Source organism: Ascaphus truei, chromosome 21 (assembly GCF_040206685.1).
Source record: "Ascaphus truei isolate aAscTru1 chromosome 21, aAscTru1.hap1, whole genome shotgun sequence".
In the NCBI taxonomy this organism is placed as follows: domain Eukaryota; kingdom Metazoa; phylum Chordata; class Amphibia; order Anura; family Ascaphidae; genus Ascaphus; species Ascaphus truei.
This window is the reverse complement of record NC_134503.1, coordinates 28,519,137-28,533,090: the sequence shown is the minus strand read 5'-3', so window position 1 is coordinate 28,533,090 and position 13,954 is coordinate 28,519,137. Positions and strand designations below refer to the sequence as shown.

Genomic DNA, 13,954 nt, shown 5'->3' with positions numbered 1-13,954 from the left:
CCTATTCCTCTGGTCAGAGAACAATCTCTGGTCATTACTATGGGCTTTATCTGTAAATGGGCAAGTTCCCAAACTCAAAACAATAAACGTGGCAGGACATCCTTACTACACATAACTATACACTCAAACCTATTTACATAACTTACAGTGAGGCCCTCTCCAACTGCTACTCCCGAGGAATCCGCTTCTAGAACACTGGGGGTGCTATACAAACCCTCTCACCTCCCTATGGTGACTTCACTGGTCACAAGACCTACTGGGGAGTGGCTATCCTTTCTGCAGGTCATCCTGTATCACATGATGGGGAGGGAAGGACCCTCCAAGGGCCTTAACTACTAGTATTCCCTAGAAGGAAGGCTACATAGGCAAGACCTAACTATGGTAACGTTAAGTCCCCTTTAGTGGGGACTTTAGTGGCTATGCAATGTTATAGTAATACCTCATTTGCATATAATTTACATGTCATTATCACTAAAGACCTTTCTAGTTCACGCTCTTTGCGGGAGAAAGCCACTCTTAACGAGACGTTACTGTCCTTTGAAGATTTACCGTCAGTGTTAACATGATGGTAATGGAGGTTTGTAGATCTGGGCCTTATGGCATAGCACCACTTACTAAACATGCCCCTATATATTTTTAATGTTGACCGGTAATATCTAGATACATCGATGCTAACGACATAGTCACCATGTTGCGGATCAGGTCAGATTAACAGCAAAAGTGGGTGTTCTCTTTAGCTTGGTGCGGTCACCGGGCTGTTCTGGGTGCAGATGATGTTCTTGCCGTGAGCGGGGCAGCTTCCGAAAAATCCCTTAACATTAGCCTGAGATTTAATTAGCACTGTCCAGCAAAGGGGGGGAGGGGTGTGTGGAAATCACCTGATGCAGCTTTTCAGAGAAATGGGGGGGAGGAATTTTTTAGGTTAGGTAGCAGAGAGGTGACAAATACAGCAATAGAGAATTGAGAGAGAGCGACAGAGAACAGAACAGCAGTGGAGAGGAAGGGAAGAGGGGGCAGTACTGGGGCGAGAGAGCTTGGGAGCAGCAGTGGGGAGGGAGAGCAAGGGAGGAGGAGGAGGGAGGGAGCAGCAGTGGGAGGGAGAGAAAGGGAGCAGCAGTGGAGGAGGGAGAGGAGCAGCAGTGGAGAGAGTGTAAGATCCAGGAATTTGCAGGTAAGAGCCATTCATTCTAACCTGGCAGGAACTCATTTGAAATGTTGACACTAACCCCTCCCCATCTGCACGGGCATGAGAGCAGCAATGGGTTAAACCTTAAATACCCACACAGAACCTTAACCCTTTACAGCCAGCAACACATTGCTTTATATTTCTCTGTGTGTTATTATATATTTCCGCATGTTATTATAGCTCTGCGTGTTATTATCTCTGCGTGTTATGAAATCCCTTTGTGTTATTATATCTCTCTGCGCGTTATATTTCTCTGCGTGTTATTATATCTCTCTGCGCGTTATATTTCTCTGCGTGTTATTATATCTCTCTGCGCGTTATATTTCTCTGCGTGTTATTATATCTCTCTGCGCGTTATATTTCTCTGCGTGTTATTAACAAGTTTTAACCTACAAATTGAGAAACATCATGGTGAATCATATAATGGTGCCGAGTATCTCTGCTTGCCTTAAACCTTCCAAGACTTCCTATTAGAATGAACTTGTGCTATATTCCCCTCTGAGAGACATGTCATATCCTGAGCATGTGCCCCTCCGAACGCGAGCGCAGAAATGGCTCTTGTGGTTTCTGTCAGTGTTTCCTCTCTTGGCGTGTTCCTTAAATTAGCAACTGCTCTGGATCTTCGTTCAAAGGAACACGCTGCAGTATAAAGCACAACTGAGTATGAATAAGTACTCCGACACGCCAACAACATAAATGGTCTGTGCCAAGAATCGGAGGCGCAGGGGGCGGGGCTTTTTGGCGACCTCTTCATTAAAAGTGCAATCCCATGTAGATGGCTAAAAACAACCAACAACAGTCTAATTGGCTTCAGTAAACCCGCAATAATGGCTGCTCCCTTTTTCTTTAACATTACCTGAGCCGGGGGGTCCCCATGATCTAATGGCAGCTGCCCCCCCTCCCCCCCCCCCCCCCCCCCCCCCCCCCAATGTCCAGGCATGACAATTCCGCAGACATTTGTAGTTTTTTTTCCGCTGGTTTCGACCCACAAAAAAACACAAATTTGTTGTCATCGATAGTAAGATGACATCACAGCTTTTCTACGGGCCGCTGTAGCGGGGTCCTGAACATCAGGGGGGGGGAGGGGGTCACTGCAGAACCCCCCTGCTCAGATAAGATTGGAAAACATTAGATACAAAAAAAAGCAGTGCTTCTGGATGCTCAAATACTGGATCACCAGTATAGTATGTACTGATTATGCATATCCCGATAATAAGTGGAGACACTGTATTCAAAAAGAGAGAGAGAAAGGGGCGAGGTACAAACTTCCAAAAATATGTTCTGATAATGGGTGAGGAGTCTAATGATGTCTATGGCAGTGTTTTTCAGGGTTCCTAGGAATGTAGGGGTCCCCCGGGCGTCCCTTAAGGGTTCCCTGTAATTTTCTGGTCATTTGAAAACTGTATCAAATCCAGAAGAATTTACAATGCATCGAATCACAAAGTTGCTATTAGAGAGGGTTGGGGGTTCCTCAGAATTTCACTTTGGGTTCCTTAACCAAAAAAAAGGTTGGAAACCACTGGTCTATAGCAATGGACAGGTGTTCCCTGAAAGCAATGAGTTGGTGAAAATGAATCCACCCAGCAAAGCCTCATGTGGATTGCCCCTAGACAAAAAATAATAAGACTCATACTCTCAAATCTTCCTCTATCCCCCCTGAATACAACTGTAACAAAAGATTGGAAAACAAATGGTATACATGCTGCTTTAGACAAATCTAGCCATGCTAAAAGCAAAGATTTCACGGTTTGTTTCCCTAGAAACTAACGACAAATTCCATTACTTAAGGGGAGGGTTTGTCAATCCCCTTCTTTTCTTTCCCCTTATTCCCCCCCCCCCCTGTCCTTATCAGAGACCCAAGTGGGGTCTTTGCCCATGCAAACTCTTGTGGAGAAGCCAGAGGAAACCAAAACCCTTCCCAAGCCTCAGCTTCGCAGGACTTACAAACGGACGTTACCGAATGATTTTAAAAATACTTGTAGGAGGCCGATTTGGGTGAGAAAAATGTGAAGCTTTGCAAGAATGCGGGCGAGCGATATATAGCTTCACATGTCTTAGACAGGTCTGCAACCCTGCCTTTCACCATTATCACCTAGCATACAGTGCTCCCACTGCAGCAAGGGATTCTGGGAAATGACATGCAAATAGCACATATATACGCACACAACTCTCGCATACAACAACGTCCGAGACATGGGGAAAAATGTATACGGGAATTCTCTATAGAGAATATTGTCACGGAAAGTGCGTGGAAATGAATTCATTTGAGCAGCAATATGTTTGCATAGAAAAGAAACTGTCCTTTTGGGGGGTGGGGGGGGGGGAAGGGGACAATTAATATAAAGCCCCCCCAGCGATCTGAGGCTGTTTTGAGCTGCTCAGGATCATTATAGGCTGCGTCACGTTCATTTTCCCAACACTTGGCGCGCGCAAATAGTTGTACACATACTATTTATTACCTGCAAAGATCCGGTTACTAAATGTGATATTTGTATATAATTATATGTACGGAAAATGGACGTGCCGATAAAATCACCCGCTGGTATGTGTCGCCTCCATGCTGCAGGTTCCAAGCCTGGACCAATGGGAGAGCGGCAGCGGCGCTCTCCTCGCCTCACACACGGGGAGAAATAGCTACTATTTCCCCACCTAGATGGAATGAAAGTACGTATTGTACCCGCTAAACAGTAGAAAATGTGCGGTCATACTCATCACCGCTTGGTATTGCAGCCCGAGCAGGTTGCGTACACCCAGAATCCTTTGCAGTTTCTGCACCCAGTTGCATGCCAGGGAATTTTTGCCTGGGGGAAATTCTGCGTTCCCGTCGAGGTGGTAATTACGATTATCCGCGTGACTCTCCGGGGAGGTGAGGGAAGTCGGGTGTTACCTTCCCAGGGCGGAGGTTGGCCACTCGCCCATCTTGCGAACGGGACCTTGGTCATAGGGGGTGGAGGGAGGGGGGGAAGAGAGTGACAGGCTGGGCAGCGCAGGGTTAAAGAAGGGGGAGCTCACGGTAAGGTTGGAGACGTGGAGGAGAGAAGGGGGCAGGTTCAGAAAGAGAAAGGAGAGAGAGAGCAGGAAGAGAGAGGGGGCGAGAAGGTGTCCAGTGAAAGTGGATATGAGGGCGAGTTTTTCTGTTATGAAATGCTCCTGTATACAGCGCTTGCGTACAGCACCGTGTCACTGACAGTGTGCACCGCGGAGCACACGGAACGACATTTCCAGGCAGACGCTGGGACGGCAGGCAGAGGTCACCAGGAAACAGGTCGTTGGTCTCTCGCAGAAGGGTCAGCCGCCCCGCTGGGGCCCACGTGAACTTATTCCAGTGACACGGTTAAGGGGTCACATCGGGTCATTGTTATGGTGTGTAACTAAATCTGACACCTGTGAGTATTTTTTATGTACTTGTTAAAGTGAGACTTGGGAGGGGTGTGACCTCCTGTGTGATCAGCGAGCGCTTGTGCAGCCGGAGTCCCCCCTCTCCTTATCTTTATTGGCTCTCTGATAAGGACAGGGGGGGGGGGGGGGTAAGGGGAAAGGAAACTCTTGATTGACAAAACCATTCCCATTCAGAGGCCCCTAAGAAATTCAACTGGCCGACTACGTGCGATTGCATCTATAACTCCTATTACCTCATATAACCGCCCCCTCTAACTGTGAGAGAATGGGGGAGTAGTGAGAGGGGGAAAAGCAGTGAGGAGGGGGAGAAGCAGTGAGAGGGGGGGAGCAGTAGGAGGGGTGGCAGTGAGAGGGGGGGGAAAGAGCAGTGAGGGGGGGGGGAGAGCAGTGAGAGGGGGGAGGAGCAGTGACTAGGGGAGAGGAGAGAGTATGGGGGAGCAGTGAGAGGGGGAGGAGCAGTGACCTGGGGAGAGGAGAATGTAGGGGGGAGCAGTGACCTGGGGAGAGGAGAGTGTAGGGGGGATCAGTGAGATGGGGAGGAGCAGTGACCTGGGGAGATGAAAGTGTAGGGGGGAGCAGTGAGAGGGGGGGGAGCAGTGAGAGGGGGGAGCAGAGACTAGGGGAGAGAGTAAGGGGGAGCAGAGAGAAGGGGAAACTCTGAATAGGGGGAGAGAGTAAGGGGGGAGCAGTGAGAGAGGGAGATCTGAATAGGGGACAGGGTGAGGGGGGAGCAGTGACTAGGGGAGAGAGTAAGGGGGACCTGTGAGAGAGGGAGCTCTGAATAGGGGAGGGGGTAAGGGGGGGGAACAGTGACTAGGGGAGAGGGAGCTCTGAATAGGGGAGAGAGTGAGGGGGGAGCAGTGACTAGGGGAGAGAGTAAGGGGGACCAGTGAGAGAGGGAGCTCTGAATAGGGGAGAGGGTAAGGGGGGGGGGAGCAGTGACTAGGGGAGAGGGAGCAGTGAGAGAGGGAGCTCTGAGTAGGGGAGAGAGTAAGAGGGAGCAGTGACTAGGGGAGAGAGTAAGGGGGAGCAGTGACTAGGGGAGAGAGTAAAGGGAACCAGTGAGAGGGGGAGCTCTGAATAGGGGAGAGAGTAAGGGGGACCAGTGAGAGGGGGAGCTCTGAATAGGGGAGAGAGTAAGGGGGGGGGGGGCAGTGAGAGAGGGAGCTCTGAATAGGGGAGAAGGTCAGGGGGGAGCAGTGACTAGGGGAGAGGGAGCTCTGAATGGGGGGGGGGGAGCAGTGACTAGGGGAGAGGGAGCTCTGAATAGGGGAGAGGGGGGGGGGAGAGAAAGCGAGGCTGCTGTGTGTAACATGAGAACGATGCAGATATTCCACATCTCTGCATATACTAATTATATAACTCATTACTTACTAACATGCTCTGTGTATAACACTGATACACGCTGCTCTGTGTATAATACAGATACGCTGCTGTTCATAATACAGATACACTGCTCTGTGTATGTAACGGGTACTTCCCTTATCCCAATCACAGATATAGTGTGTGTGAGGGGAAACCTACGTGTTACCAGGTGTGGTGCGTGTACCTGTAGGTTTACAAGAGGCCTGAGCCTCCGCTTACTGGGAACCTGGGGTGAGTCTTCTGGATCGATCTGGTTTGCAGCGCCTCCACCTGTGTAGGGTCTAGGAATGTAGGAGGTTGCCTACACAGGACCCACATACACTGAGATGTATGTAACCAGTTTACTATATATGCAGAACAATCATAACACTATGCATTGGTATCAGCAACAACCACTGTATACTCAGTAATACTACTCCCCCTAGGGGGTAACTCTACACCAGGTACCGTAGTCCCAAATGTCATTCACTCCACTAGGAGTGTACCTTGCACCCACCACCGTGTACCCCCACACCGTGTCCACAGTCTAACCCCTTTGTCCCGTGGTCAGCGCTGCCACTATGTGAGAATATATATATATATATTGGTGATTTGTTGGTGCACTTATGAAGGTACCTGCCGAGTGCTCCTGCACTCGGGCCTGCAAGAAACTTCGAAAAGGATCCGCCGCTTGGTGATCCCGTCTGCAATCCGGCCCTTCCTTGCACGAGGGCCCGCCAGGGGCGATCCCAGCCTGGAGATAGTCTCTGTCACTTTGGCACAGGCTTGAGCCCAAGCCTCCTCTCGGGGAGCGCAGCGTCCGCTGTGTCCCTAACTAACACTGGTACTAATGTGGCAAGGTCCCTAACCTAGGGCCTGTCCCTGTAGCACCACAAGCTGTGAGGGGCTCAGGACCTAACTGGGGCTTAGGGGGCTGCTGGCCTAATGCAGTGGGTCACAGACCCCTGCACTCACCTCCTTCCCCTAGCTCTTCCTGGTCCTGACTGACCTCTGTCCCGCACGCGCCAAATGTATCAAAACCCTGCAAGCAGGGAGCTCCTCTAGCCCTATTGGCTCCCTGGCATCACCTGGCTCTCTGGCATCACCTCTATTGGCTCCCTGGCATCACCTCGTAGTCCCGTCCAAGAGCCTTCCCTGGTAGGCTAGGGTTCGCGCGCTTGTCCTAGCGCATGCGCAACTGGTCCGGCCGCCCGAGCTCTCACTGCGCATGCGCGAACTCTCACAAGATGGCGACGCCATGCACGGGAGCTGCCGGGAACTTCCGGAGCGCCGAAGCACTCCCTGCATGGCCCCCACCCTCCAGAAGTGCCGGCGGGTCTGTCGAGTGACCCCCGGCAGCGGAGGTAACGAGGGGGGGTCGCGGGGCAGAGGGGGACCTGGCTACATGTACAATACAGATCCACGCTGCTGTGTATAGTACAGATCCACGCTGCTCTGTGTATAGTACAGATCCATGCTGCTCTGTGTATAGTACAGATCCACGCTGCTCTGTGTATAGTACAGATCCACGCTGCTCTGTGTATAGTACAGATCCACGCTGCTCTGTGTATAGTACAGATCCACGCTGCTCTGTGTATAATACAGATCCACACGCTGCTCTGTGTATAATACACATACGCTGCTCTGCCCGCCAGTTTACCAGGACCCACAACTAAAGTCTTTATCTGTCGGATGAGAGGGGAGAGGGGGCCGTTCAGTGAGGGAGTGGTATCCGGCTGCTTTAGAGTCAGTAATATAATGAGAAATGGTTCTTTATACAGAGGTCGTCACCGAGATGACACGCGTGGGACATGGAAGCCTGTGCCACTGATAACACTGTGGAATTCTGGGTCACTCGTAGGACACGATGACCCCAGACGCCGAGGGCTCAGACCCTGAAACCGATGATAACCTGAGCTGTGATTGGAGCCCGGAGCCCGCCACGAACTCTGCCACACGTGAGATGTCTGACATGTTACAGAGGAACATACAATATGACGCCCATGTTCCTACCTCCTGTAAAACCTCTGTCCCTATTTAATCTTTGGTGCTTTTGCCTTCTGTCTATCAGAATCTTGCATGAATTCCCTTACCTCCTACCACCTCTGCTGGGTGGCTATTCCACGAATCCACCCCCCTTCCCGCAAAGAAGTCCTTCCTCACATCTCCCCTGAGCCTCCCACCCTCCAGCTTCAGAGAAGGACTCCTTGTCCTAGCTCTTCTTCCCTGTAACATGCTTCTTCCTGGACTTGGTTGAAACGTTGTGTCACCAGGGCGTGTCCTCTCTCCGCAGGTCTGTACAACGGGCGCCTGCTGACTGTCCTCACGTACGCGTCTAGAGGGGAACACTTGGATCAGTGTCTGCAGAACCTGCGGGCCTGTGGGGTCCAGGTGAGCCTCGATACCCATGTCTGGCGGCTCGATAGCTTACACAACAATATTTCACCCACACACTGAATTTCCAGAGGTGTTATAAGATCACTTGTGTCATACACACGTTATAGGCTCACACTGGTTGTACAGAGGCGTTATAGGATAACATGCATGTAAGAGATGTGTGCAGAGGTATGCAAATGGAGACCGTTTAGGGTGAAATTAACATATGGCTTTATTGAGCCTGTCCCTTTAAACAGCACAGCAAACAAACAACAAACCCCTATTCCTTTGTAAGAGCTAACTTACTTCCCCAGTCCCTATCTGCAGAGCTGGAGGGATAATCCCACTACCAGCCTATCACCCCAAAGTCTCAGGAGCTACCTTAATGCAGGTGGCCCCCCATGTCAGTCTCTGGCAGGTTCCTGGGTCTTCTGTGTCCAGGAAATATAGGTCTTTGGGTGTCTGGATCTCAGAACACATCCCTCCTGTGCTCTAAAGACTCTCCTCCTGTCAGCCCAGTTGTAACTGTGCTAAGGATATCTCTCTCCTGTGTCTCACATGAGGATTTTTCACAGAGCTCTGATTAGTCCAGGTGGAGACTGGCCAAGTGAGTGGCTGCAGTTAACCAGCTCCATGCTGGATTCAGAGCTCTGAGGCAGCTTTTTTCCAAACAGTGATAAGTCCCTGTTACAATGTGTCATACAGAGGCGTTTTAGGATAATGCGCGCCATACAGAGGCGTTTTAGGATAACGCGCGCCATACAGAGGCGTTTTAGGATAATGCGCGCCATACAGAGGCGTTATAGGATAACGCGCGCCATACAGAGGCGTTTTAGGATAATGCGTGCCATACAGAGGCGTTATAGGATAACGCACGTCACTGGTGCAATATTCCTAGATTTTGCAAATGCTTTTGATACTATTGATCATGTTAACTTGTCAAACAAGATTCAGAGCTCTGGAATAGGGAAGCATGCTTTAAACTGGTTTCAGTCCTATCTATCAGGTAGACCCCAACATGTGTCCATCTCAGGCTCTAACTCCAATCCCTTTGATATCACCTGCGGTGTCCCGCAAGGCTCTGTTCTGGGGCCCCTACTCTTCTCAGTGTTCATCAATGATCTTCCCACAGCTTCTAAGGGAGCCTCAATACACATGTATGCGGATGACACAATCCTATATGCACACAGCCAAAGCCTCTCCAACCTTAACAATGGTATTTGGGACCAATGCTACATTTCTAAAGCTTCCAATGACTGAGCTCCAGATCAGAACAAATGCTAACACCACCCTAACTCCTGTTACTAGTTTTAAATACTTGTTCATATGGTTTGACTCCCATTTAACCTTCGGGATGCACATTAATACCCTGACATCCAAAACCTATGCCAAACTAGGTGTACTTTACAGGAACAAATCCTTCCTAAGCCTGCTGGTCCGAAAGGGTATCGAACAGCAGATGCTATTGCCAATTATCGACTATGGGGACATAGTACACGGCTCGGTACCCCAAACCCACTTTAGCAAACTTGACACTCTCTACAACTCAATATGCCGCTTTGTTCTCCAATGCAACTACAACACACATCACTGCGAAATGCTCAAAGAACAAGATTGGTCATCACTTGAGTCTAGGCACAAAGTTCATCTTTCCTGTCTTGCCTTCAAATACTTTATGGGCAAGCTACCTGTCTATCTGAACAAGCTCCTCACCCCTACCACATGCAGCACTTATCATCTGAGATCTGAGTCCAAAAGACTGTTCATGGTCCCAAGGTACAGCAAAGTATCCGGCCGCTCCTTCTCCTACCGTGCACCCCACAACTGAAACAATCTACCGGAGACTCTCACATCCACCACCACCACTTTAAATTCTTTCAAAACTAAAGCTGTCTCACATTTTAATCTGGTCTGTAACTGTTACATATGCTGTGACTGAGTCACTGTTCTAATGGACTAGGGAGATAGTAGCTATGGGACTTCCCAGCTCTCTAAGAGTTAATCCCCTGGAATAGCCAACAACAGCTGCTGCCTAATTAATCAGGCTGAATGAGGAAGTGTTTCAAAAGACACAGGAAGCTGGCAGACTGGGAGCCAGAGAGAGACTGTTTTCCCTCAGGAAAGGGGACAGAGAAAGTGCTCCCCAACAAGGAAGGCTGGCCAGGTTCCTTAGACCCGCTAGACAGTGGTCGCAGAGTCTGCTGGGACTGCCTGGGTTGACAAATCCAGGAAGAAGGAAGGACTTGAGGCCGTGCTGAAGCGGGGACGTCTGTTCAAAACCTGGACTAACAGATAGGCAAAACCCCTTATTGCTATGTACAGAGACTGTGTACATTGTTGCATATGCCAGGGCATGTTTTTGGGGGTGGAAACTAGCTTAGCTGGCCATCCAGTTAGTAAGGGTTAAAGCTGCGGTGTAGTTAGTTTTCCCTAAATGGAATAGGTGTTATTTTTATGAGTTTGTTTTGATTTAAAGTGACAGTGTTTAAATATGTGTAGTGTCACTGATGGAGAAATAACCCGCTGATGGCCCCTTGTGTGTATACACGTGTTTGTCCCCCTTTTATACAAAACAAACCCTAGAAGACAGTGTCAGGAAGAGCCTGGGCAAGCGGCAGCGCTACATAAAGGGAGCACAACGCCTACAATATATATTATCTCTAACTGCGCATGCTATGTCTTGTATATAATGTATACCCTGTTCACTTATGTAACTGTATTTGTAACCATAACAAAATAATGATAGACAGAACTCTAAATATACGACAGCTAATAGCTAAGTACAGGGTGCAAACAAGGAACAAAAGAAGGGCCTGTTTCCTCCTAGTCACTTAATAAGATATTAATAATTGTTCCAGCACTCACTGACTTTTAAGACAAATCGCAAAACGGGATAAATGCCAAATGAAAAAATATTTCGTGCAAGCACAAGGTAAACATATACGGAGAAACGCAACACAAGCAAGAAAGTATAGCGCAAACAACCTGAAAACATAGGTAGCATAAGGACATCACCCAGGGACAGGGAAAATAAGGGTAGGTGGGGAAAAAAAAGGGGGGGAAAGGGGATAAATAAGGGGGGCAACGTTTCGGGGGAAAACCCCTTCCTCATGCCCGTTCCCTCATGTCCTCAAAGGAACATAAGGTACTTCCCTTAACCCTGTACACCCAAATATAATGAGCAGAACAACTGATGTCCGTATAAGCAATAAATGCTAAGGAAAATATGTGAGCTGTGCTCTTCTTCTCTCCTACCTCTAAGGAAAATATGAGCCAGCAGTGGCAGAAGAACATGAGTTAGTGAGCAATATAGTTCAAAAATCAAACCGCAAGGCTTCAGGCAGCAACCGTGATGCATGTCACCCTCTTCTCCTGCTGAATGGGGCTGCTGATGGCTGTAACCATGTCTTATTTGTCTAAACTCTGTGCCCAGGACATACTTGAAAACGAGAGGTAACTCTCAATGTATTACGTCCTGGTAACACATTTTATAAATAAATAAAATAAATATAGAGGTGTTATAGGATTGCGTGCATCATACAGAGGCGTTATAGGATTGCGTGTGTCATACAGAGGCGTTACAGGACAACATGCATTATACAGAGGTGTTATAGGATAATTTGCATCATACAGAGGCGTTATAGGATAATGTGCATCATACAGCGGTGTTATAGGATAATGTGCATCATACAGCGGTGTTATAGGATAATGTGCATCATACAGAGGCGTTATAGGATAATGTGCATCATACAGAGGCGTTATAGGATAACGTGCATCAGACAGAGGCGTTATAGGATAACGTGCGTCAGACAGAGGCGTTATAGGATAACGTGCGTCAGACAGAGGCGTTATAGGATAACGTGCGTCAGACAGAGGGGTTATAGGATAATGTGCGTCAGACAGAGGCGTTATGGGATTATGTGCGTTATACAGAGGCGTTATAGGATAACGTGCGTCAGACAGAGGCGTTATGGGATTATGTGCGTTATACAGAGGCGTTATAGGATAACGTGCGTCAGACAGAGGCGTTATGGGATTATGTGCGTTATACAGAGGCGTTATAGGATTATGTGCGTTATACAGAGGCGTTATAGGATAACGTGCATCATACAGAGGCGTTATAGGATAACGTGCGTCAGACAGGGGCGTTATAGGATAACGTACGTCAGACAGAGGCGTTATGGGATTATGTGCGTTATACAGAGGCGTTATGGGATTATGTGCGTTATACAGATGCGTTATAGGATAACATGAATGTAAGTATGTCTTTATTTATAGCGCCGACGGTGTACTCAGTGCTTTACAAAGACAATACTGTACAGGGAATTGTAATACAACAAGTGCTAGGAAATCCCTGCCCCGGAGAACTTACACTCTAAGTGGTATGTTAGGAGACTTACAGAGACAGCAGGTGAGGGAATAAGGGCAGTAGATGACAGTGCTTGGCCACAATGGTTGGTAGGAGTGACTGTGGGTGTGGGACAGTAGGCGCGAGTCTGGGCTATTGTAATGCTTCATTTAGGTGAGTTTTAAGGTTTGACATAAAGATGGGAGAGAAGGTGCTTGGCGTATACTGTGTGAGGGAATCCCACAGGTAAGGGGCAGTGAGGGGGAGAAGGTGCTCGGCGTATACTGTGTGAGGGAATCCCACAGGTAAGGGGCAGTGAGGGGGAGAAGGTGCTCGGCGTATACTGTGTGAGGGAATCCCACAGGTAAGGGGCAGTGAGGGGGAGAAGGTGCTCGGCGTATACTGTGTGAGGGAATCCCACAGGTAAGGGGCAGTGAGGGGGAGAAGGTGCTCGGCGTATACTGTGTGAGGGAATCCCACAGGTAAGGGGCAGTGAGGGGGAGAAGGTGCTCGGCGTATACTGTGTGAGGGAATCCCACAGGTAAGGGGCAGTGAGGGGGAGAAGGTGCTCGGCGTATACTGTGTGAGGGAATCCCACAGGTAAGGGGCAGTGAGGGGGAGAAGGTGCTTGGCGTACTGCACCGACACACTTTATTCGAGCAAATACCCAGTATGTACCTGGCAGATACCTGGAATGCGCCGCTCCTCACCTCTGACAAGCCCCGTTGCGTTTGCCTTCCCAGCCTGGGTTCATGCCTGGCTGACGGGCGGCTGATCTGTTAAATGATAATGATTAGGATTTAATAGGCTGCAATGCTTCGCATGTCTACCAGATGGCATAAATTTATGAATAGTAATGCAGTATATATATATATATACTGTGCAGTATTGCAGCCAGCGGGAATAAAATGCTTCAATCCCTGCCTTGAAAATACCTCAATGCACTCGGGCAGAAAACAGTCACAAACCTCAATACACCCGGGTATACCCGAATTCGTGGGACTAGCCGAGCTCGAATAAAGTGTGTCGCCAGTGTATACTGTGTGAGGGAATCCCACAGGTAAGGGGCAGCGAGGGAAAAGGTTTAAGGTGAGAGAGCAGTAGAGGTGAAAGGGGTGGAAAGGAGAGTTATGGGTAGAGCACAGGGAGGAGCAGATACGTGGAGAGCCTTATTAAAGGTAAGGAGGAGAACTTTGTAGGTGAACCGAAACTTGATGGGAAGCCAGGAGAGGGAGTTAAGGACGAGATGAGCAGAGACTGTTTTGGGAGAAAGGGAAATTATTCTAGCTGCAGAATTTTTG

At 49.0% G+C, this 13,954-nt stretch overlaps 1 protein-coding gene across 4 annotated transcripts in view; it reads left to right on the top strand.

Annotated features, from left to right (window-relative positions):
* The first annotated feature begins 1,050 nt into the window (after positions 1-1,050).
* The window catches only part of TMEM268 (transmembrane protein 268), a 31,935-nt gene continuing 19,031 nt past the window's right edge, over positions 1,051-13,954 (top strand). Inside the window, exons 1-3 of one of the 4 annotated variants that reach the window (XM_075579424.1) lie at positions 1,051-1,171; positions 7,711-7,887; positions 8,223-8,320. In XM_075579424.1, the coding sequence (XP_075435539.1) occupies positions 7,797-7,887; positions 8,223-8,320 (189 nt within the window). In that variant the 5' untranslated portion in view covers positions 1,051-1,171; positions 7,711-7,796. Of the gene's footprint in view, positions 1,172-4,192; positions 4,573-7,710; positions 7,888-8,222; positions 8,321-13,954 lie in introns of those variants that run through there. The other 3 variants (XM_075579425.1, XM_075579423.1, XM_075579422.1) reach the window with 3 other exon arrangements.